Raw genomic sequence first — 8799 nt, forward strand, 5'->3', positions numbered from 1 at the left:
CCATTATTTATTGCTGTTCAACCTCCATCACTCAGGCTTTTGAGTTTTTACAAGCTGCTTTTGATGTCATCCAGGCTCGCTTATTTGATCTCAAATTGGTTTTAAATACAGATAAAAGCAATGTAATGGTTTTCTCTTATTCAAGGGTGCTACTGGAAAATATTCCAAATATTGTAACATTAAAGGCCTACTGAAATGACATTTTTTTATTTAAACGGGGATAGCAGATCCATTCTATGTGTCATACTTGATCATTTCGCGATATTGCCATATTTTTGCTGAAAGGATTTAGTAGAGAACATCGACGATATAGTTCGCAACTTTTGGTCGCTGATAAAAAAAGCCTTGCCTGTACCGGAAGTAGCGTGACGTCGCAGGTTGAAAGGCTCCTCACATTTCCTCATTGTTTTCAATGATGGCCGCCAGCAGCGAGAGCGATTCGGACCGAGAAAGCGATGATTACCCCATTAATTTGAGCCAGGATGAAAGATTTGTGGATGAGGAACGTGAGAGTGAAGGATTAGAGTGCAGTGCAGGATGTATCTTTTTTCGCTCTGACCGTAACTTAGGTACAAGGGCTCATTGGATTCCACTCTCTCTCCTTTTTCTATTGTGGATCACGGATTTGTATTTTAAACCACCTGGGATATTATATCCTCTTGAAAATGAGAGTCCAGAACGCGAAATGGACATTCACAGTGACTTTTATCTCCATGACAATACTACGGCGAAGCACTTTAGCTACGGAGCTAACGTGATAGCATCGTGCTTAACTGCATATAGAAACAGACGAAATAAGCCCCTGACTGGAAGGATAGACAGAAGATCAACAATACTACCAAACTCTGGACCTGTAACCACATGGTTAATGCTGTGCCGCCTGGCGAAGCCTAGCAATGCTGTTGCTAACGACGCCATTGAAGCTAACTTAGCTACGGGACCTCGACAGAACTATGCTAAAATCATTAGCTCTCCACCTAAGCCAGCTCTCATCTGCTCATCAACACCCGTGCTCACCTGTGTTCCAGCGATCGACGGCGCGACGAAGGACTTCACCCGATCATCGATGCGGTCGGCAGCCCGGAGACGGAGGAAGTCAAGGTAGTCACGGTAGCGCGTCTGCTATCCAACTCAAAGTCCTCCTGGTTGTGTTGCTGTAGCCAGCCGCTAATACACCGATCCCACCTACAGCTTTCTTCTTTGCAGTCTCCATTGTTAATTGAACAAATTGCAAAAGATTCACCAACACCGATGTGAAGAATACTGTGGAATTGTGCGATGAAAACAGAGCTGTTTGTATTGGGATACAAGGATGTCTGAATACTTCCGCTTCAACCCTTGACGTCACGCGCAAACGTCATCATACCTAGACGTTTTCAGCCGGAAGTTTCCCGGGATATTTTAAAATTGCACTTTATAAGTTAACCCGGCTGTATTGGCATGTGTTGCAATGTTAAGATTTCATCATTGATATATATTAAGATTTAATCATTGATATATAAACTATCAGACTGCGTGGTCGGTAGTAGTGGGTTTCAGTAGGCCTTTAAATGGAAACCCTATAGAGCAGGTCTTAAATTACAAGTACTTGGGTTTTACTCTTGATCAGGAGCTTTCATTTAAAGCCCATATTAACAACTTGGTCTCTAAGCTTAGGGTAGAGCTTGGTTTCTTTTTTAGAAATAAAAACTGTTTCTCTCTTAAAGTCAGAAAGAAATTGGTGACAGCAACTATCTTGCCCGTAATTGATTATGGAGAAGTGCTTTATTTTAGTGCTTCATCTAAATGCCTCCAGTCCTTGGACACTGTTTTTCACTCAGCACTAAGATGTGTTACTGGCTGTCGTAGTCTCACCCACCACTGTCAACTGTATACGAAGTCATTGAGTGCATGCAGATACACACACTGGCCGACTATTATATATATATATATATATATATATATATATATATATATATATATATATATATATATATATATATATATATATATATATATATATATATATATATATATATATATATATATATAAAAGGCTCTTTTAGGTTTAACGCCTCCATACTTGTGTACTTTGTTACAAAGAAAAAGCAGCTCTTATGCATTACGCTCTAACAATTTGTATGTTTTAACTGTTCCCCATGTACGGACTGAATTTGGCAAAAGAGCTTTTGGCTTTGCTGCCCCTGTGGTATGGAATGCATTGCAGACAAAACTGAAACTCACTGAACTACTTCCATTTGGAGCCTCCCGTTCAGTTGTGAGGGACTGACAGCGAGAGACGTTTGCACAGTGCCTGTGTTTTTAAAAGGTGTCTTTATTGTTTTACAGTTCTCTTTTATCCATCCATCCATCCATTTTCTACCGCTTATTCCCTTCGGGGTCGCGGGGGGCGCTGGAGCCTATCTCAGCTACAACCGGGCGGAAGGCGGTGTACACCCTGGACAAGTCGCCACCTCATCGCAGGGCCAACACAGATAGATCTTTTATGTATTTTTAAAATGTATGTCTTAACGTATTACTTTTTTGAAACTGCTCTGTGACATGTGCTGTTGACCTCCTGGCCAGGTCACCCTTGTGAAAGAGATCTTGATCTCAATGGGTTTCTTATCTGGTTAAAAGCCTACTGAAACCCACTACTACCGACCACATAGTCTGATAGTTTATATATCAATGATGAAATCTTAACATTGCAACACATGCCAATACGGCCGGGTTAACTTATAAAGTGCAATTTTAAATTTCCCGGGGAACTTCCGGTTGAAAACGTCTATGTATGATGACGTTTGCGCGTGACGTCGATGGTTGAAGCGGAAGTATTTGGACACACTGTATCACAATACAAAACAGCTGTTTTCATCACAAAATTCCACAGTATTCTGGACATCTGTGTTGGTGAATCTTTTGCAATTTGTTTAATGAACAATGGAGACTGCAAAGAAGAAAGCTGTAGGTGGGAACGGTGTATTAGCGGCTGGCTGCAGCAACACAACCAGGAGGACTTTGAGTCAGATAGCAGACGCGCAATCCGACGCTAGCCGCCGACCGCATCGATGATCGGGTGAAGTCCTTCGTTGCGCCGTCGATCGCTGGAACGCAGGTGAGCACGGGTGTTGATGAGCAGATGAGGGCTGGCGTAGGTGGAGCGCTAATGTTTTTATCATAGCTCTGACGAGGTCCCGTAGCTAAGTTAGCTTCAATGGCGTCGTTAGCAACAGCATTGCTAGGCTTCAACAGGCGGCACAGCATTAACCGTGTAGTTATAGGTCCAGTGTTTGGTTCGGTGTCTCCTGGTAGTAGTATTGTTGATCTTCTGTCTATCCTTCCAGTCAGGGGCTCATTTCTTTTGTTTCTATCTGCATTTAAGCACGATGCTATCACGTTAGCTCCGTAGCTAAAGTGCTTCACCGATGTATTGTCGTGGAGATAAAAGTCACTGTGAATGTCCATTTCGCGTTCTCGACTCTCATTTTCAAGAGGATATAGTATCCGAGGTGGTTTAAAATACAAATCCGTGATCCACAATAGAAAAAGGAGAAAGTGTGGAATCCAATGAGCCCTTTTACCTAAGTTACGGTCAGAGCGAAAAAAGATACGTCCTGCACTGCACTCTAGTCCTTCACTCTCACGATCCTCATCCACGAATCTTTCATCCTCGCTCAAATTAATGGGGTAATCGTCGCTTTCTCAGTCCGAATCGCTCTCGCTGCTGGTGTAAACAATGGGGAAATGTGAGGAGCCTTTCAACCTGCGACGTCACGCTACTTCCGGTACAGGCAAGGCTTTTTTTATCAGCGACCAAAAGTTGCGAACTTTATCGTCGATGTTCTCTACTAAATCCTTTCAGCAAAAATATGGCAATATCGCGAAATGATCAAGTATGACACACAGAATAGATCTGCTATCCCCGTTTAAATAAAAACATTTCATTTCAGTAGGCCTTTAACACAAGGAATTTTACTTGGTAGGCTGTGCTGTCTTTGTTCAATGCAGTTTCCATGGTTGCTTATTGTAAAAGGTAACACAGGCTACACTTTATTCTGTCCTCCCTGAATGTTGCAATTCATTTTGCCAAATATGTAAACAGTCCTTTGAATTCGATTTGAAAAAACAAACTAAGTGTTTTGATGATATTCTTCAGAATTAAGTCTTTTAAAACTAACCACATTAAAGAAAGTGCACATACATGTAGGAATCATGTTAAATTAATAATATACTTTGGAATAAACTGAAGAAAGCAATACAAATATGCAGGAGGAATGTTGCGTTCTAATGCCACTAGCTTAATGCTAAAGTACAATGGACTAGCTCATGGACAAGCTAACTCAAATTAGTATGGCCAGCCGCAGGGCAAAGAAGGACAATCCTTCACACTAATATCTATGGAAAATTTAGAGTTTCCAGTGAAGCTAACATGCATATTTTTGGAATGTGGGAGGAAACTAGAGTGACCGGAGAAATCCCACACACTCACACAGCGATGTCCAAACAGAGGTTCAAAAACGCACATGGCATAAAGTTAGACGTTATTGATGGTAGTAATGTCAAAAGATATAGGGTCGTTTCCACTGGCTTGAACAAGAAATGCATTAATTAGCTTAAAATAGCTTTCTCTTCAACTTTCTCGCCTTACTTTTGCCGAGTGCCAACTCGGTTAGGTGCGACGCGCTTCTAACAGGCGAATTGGATGCATTTCTTTTTTTCAAAATAAAGCAATGAAAATTTGTATGATATTTGAGCTGTTTTTCAAATTTATAATTGACTATATATATGGTATATCCATTCATACAATGTATCACTTAAATTTGTTTTCATGTTAAAAATTAGTGTTTTCATATTTTAAAAAAAAAATGTTTTGTAGGTGTGGCGGTAGTAATCTTGCTGTGTAGCATTGCACCACGATCGTTTACATGTAGGGCAAACCCTGCAAGCACTGATTACATTAATTTCAAATAATTTGAATGGGAGACACTGATTTGAGATTCAAGTCTTTTGAGTTACGAGCTTTGTCGTGGAACCAATTGAGCTCATAAGTTTAGATGCTACCGTATAATATATGGCAGTAGTGTTTCCCTACCATGTATCAGGAGGGTGTCCTGCTCCCCCTTGAAGGTCAAGGTAATTTTAATGTATTTTATATGATCTTATATATAGCACCAGATCAGATCAAAAATAATTAAAGAATCAACCCCAACATGTGTATAACTAGGGCAAACAAAGAATATATTACATACAGAATAGAAGATATGTAGATTTAAAAACAAAATTAATTACACTCACCAATTTAATCACAAAATCAGTGTTCGCTGAAACAGGGCTTCCTATGACTTTGGATGCTTAAAGACAAACAATAAGACGACACACAGGCATGTCATAATACTGAAAAACAATCATTGTACCCAGTATAGCCAAAGAAGAAACATACAACACGCAGATTGATAACAAATGTGGAGATGGTTATTTATGACAAAAAAATACTGGTACTTCTAGCTGCCGAACCTGTCTGATAATCAGTTTACATGTATGCGTGCGTGTGTTTGTAAAAGTGTAAATGAGTTATCAGACTCATCGATTACCCACCTAGGTAGATCAGTCCAAAGCCACCTTGACCAATTATTTTTCCCAGCCTCCATTTCTTCTTTTCCAGGTCAATCAGTATGAAGCCGTCTGGGAGCGGTTTCGGCAACACCCTTTTTTTAGGAGCCATGAACCTTAACATATTACAAAAATGATGTGTCAAAAACAATACTTTCTCCCCCCAAAAAATGATGTCAACAAGCAACATACAAATAGTCAGTGGTATTACTGGCCTTATACTAAACACACCTGATGTTCGGAGGTCAGTAATATGGCAATAGTTACCACCTCCAAAAAGGCAATGAGGACAGAGATGACATCAGAGGTTATTTGGTGTAAAGCTCCAGCATCATACTAGCATTATTCTTTTTATTAGACATGCCTTTAATCTTGTGGCAAAAGTTAATTATTTTGACTAAGAACATTTATTGCTCTACCATTTCTGAAAGAAACAATTTAAATTAGAGTTAGAGTTAAATATATGGCGATGCGATTAGGGGCTACAACAACGTCCAGCAGTTTCGTTCCATGTCGGCAAATCGCGTTATCGTGGACACAACAAAACGTCATACGAACATTTCGCTTTAATACGTCACCACGGAAAGAGCGACAATCTCTACTACTCGGACAAATACATTTGACTCACTGTAGTAGATCAGACATGTTGTGATTTAATATTTATTTCGAGTAGCCGCTAACTAGGTAGCATCAAGCCATGCTAACAACATGTTCCACTACCAACCTCCAAAGAGAATTCGCGGCGTGTTTCGTCACTATCCGCGTAAGAAGGTAAGAATGATCTGACGTCGTCAACTCTTACGTGCAAAAAATACTTAATATACGAGACCTTTTAAAAAGAACGTCTTAGATCAGCAACCAAGTCAAGTGACTGTCTCAAATGTTTCCGTGCCGCCAGTATCCAGCCAATCACACCGCAGCAAAAGTTTCCCACAGCAACAGAGCCAATAGGAAAGCTGCATCCCGCCCACTGAGGCTGACACTGCATTATTAGGACGAATGTCTAAATTATTATTAGTTGGTTGTGTCTAAATTTGAGGTCTGCATTTGACCAAGTATGTGGTCCGTGTGGTCTATAGAGACCAGTATTGTGAACTTTTGATTTTGAACGGTCTCGCGCCGCCTTCCCCAAACTTCCTGTTTTGTCACGTGTTGTCATCTTTACGCCAACGTCATGACGAGACAAAGCGTGGAAATAAAATGAAAGTAAACAAACAAAATGTTACGTAATAGAAGCACTAAACATATTCAGTCTTAGCCTGGGCCCCTGGAGAGGGGGTCCAGACTGAGGCCAAGGAAGAAGAAAAAAAACTCATATCCATAGCACACATAAACATGTGTGTAAGAGGGAAACATCAAAGAACACAAAGGACATTAAAGACATTAAAAAGAGCAGAGCTGATGCAACCAGACATTTCTATGCACAGCCACAAAAGTAAAACAAAAAACAAAAACAAAACATGTACATTGTGGTGGCCTCTGCGGTGTTCCACGCCATCGTCTGCTGGGGTGGGGGGAGCATGGCCAGAGACAGGAGCAGACCCAACAAAGCAACCAAAAGAGCCGACTCCACCCTTGGCCACTCACCAACTCTCGGCCAGTGTCCAGTCCGCATGGATGAGCGAGGATGCGTCCAAAGAGACCGAGGTGTCCGATACCTGCTCATTCAGCCAAGACACTGTGAAGCCTGTCCGTCCCGGCGCTCATGTATCTATTGTCTCAACATGCATTTTCCCATCGATAGCGTGACATCATCGCGCTCGGAACATATATATATATATATATATATATATATATATATATATATATATATATATATATATATATATATATATATAGTACCCCGCCTTCCGTCTGAATGCAGCTGAGATAGGCACCAGCACCCCCCGCGACCCCAAAAGGGTATATATATATATATTATATACAGTATATATACAGTACATATATATATATATATATATATATATATATATATATATATATATATATATATATATATATATATATATATATATATATATATATATATATATATATATATATATATATATATATCCATCCATCCATTTTCTACCGCTTGTCCCTTTCGGTGCTCAGCTGCATTCGGGTGGAAGGCGGAGTACACCCTGGACAAGTTGCCACTTCATCGCAGGGCCAACACAGATAAACAGACAACATTCACACTCACATTCACACACTAGGGCCAATTTAGTGTAGCCAATCTGTATATATATATATACATATATATACAGCCCGGCCATATTTTTTTAACCCAATGCAGCCCCCGAGTCAAAAAGTTTGGGGACCCCTGGTTTAGAACTTTTTTTTTAACTTAAAAGTGAATTATTTTTTACACAGATACTATATTAAAATACCTATTTCATGATATATGTAAACAGTAATTTCTTCTGCAACTGCTCACATTGTATTTTTAATAATAATATAAAAAATGCAACATTACCGGCATTTGCAATGATTGTTATAAATGGTTTTACTTTTACTGTACTTGTAAATATAAAGTGAAAGAAATGCATTTTAAGACAGAATATTCTCAATATTCCTGAATCTTTGCAACAAAGGCAGAAAGTAGATAAACACATGACCAGCAAAAAAACAGCAAACTTGGAAGCATGATATGGCGACTGTAGGGGCATTTACAATTTTTTAAACTACTGGTTCGCAAAAGTATCTACAAATAACCTCAGATTGTCAACAACTACACTTTAAAACAACTTTTGTCCATCCACATCGCTTATTATTCTAATTTGAAGCTACCCTTTTTATCTTAGCTTTCACTCCCGTGACACATTGGTGGTCACACTATCGTAACTAAATAAGCTTACATTTCTCGGTAATAACTAGAGGTGTAACGGTACGTCATACCAACAATACGATTCGATTCGGATTTTGTGGTTCAGAATCAGAATCAGAATCAGAAATACTTTAATAATCTCTGAGGGGAAATTAAGATTTTCAGCACAATCCCATTCAAGAGTAGACACACATTACAGGGAGACAGAACAGGATCGCTGGCGGCTCTACCAACTTCCAGCGGCCCTTACAAAAAAGGTGACAAACAGGTAAATGCTAGGGTGGGCGGGGTGAGAAAAAAAAAAATTCAGTCTAAGCCTGGGCACCTGGAGAGGGGGTCCAGACTGAAGCCAAGGAAAAAAACAACTTATAGCCATAGCACACATAAACATCAAA

The 8799-nt window shown here is 39.8% G+C and overlaps 1 protein-coding gene across 6 annotated transcripts in view; it reads right to left on the reverse strand.

The window, feature by feature from the left end:
- The window catches only part of vrk2 (VRK serine/threonine kinase 2), a 97133-nt gene extending 90440 nt beyond the window's left edge, over window positions 1-6693 (reverse strand). The window contains exons 1-4 of one of the 6 annotated variants that reach the window (XM_062058880.1): window positions 6317-6692; window positions 5824-5862; window positions 5578-5708; window positions 5278-5333 (exon numbers count right to left, since the gene is read on the reverse strand). In XM_062058880.1, the coding sequence (XP_061914864.1) occupies window positions 5278-5333; window positions 5578-5704 (183 nt within the window). In that variant the 5' untranslated portion in view covers window positions 5705-5708; window positions 5824-5862; window positions 6317-6692. Of the gene's footprint in view, window positions 1-5277; window positions 5334-5577; window positions 5709-5823; window positions 5863-6220; window positions 6297-6316 lie in introns of those variants that run through there. The other 5 variants (XM_062058883.1, XM_062058882.1, XM_062058879.1 and 2 more) reach the window with 5 other exon arrangements.
- Window positions 6694-8799: the final 2106 nt, after the last annotated feature.

Source organism: Entelurus aequoreus, linkage group LG09, assembly GCF_033978785.1.
Source record: "Entelurus aequoreus isolate RoL-2023_Sb linkage group LG09, RoL_Eaeq_v1.1, whole genome shotgun sequence".
In the NCBI taxonomy this organism is placed as follows: Eukaryota; Metazoa; Chordata; class Actinopteri; order Syngnathiformes; family Syngnathidae; genus Entelurus; species Entelurus aequoreus.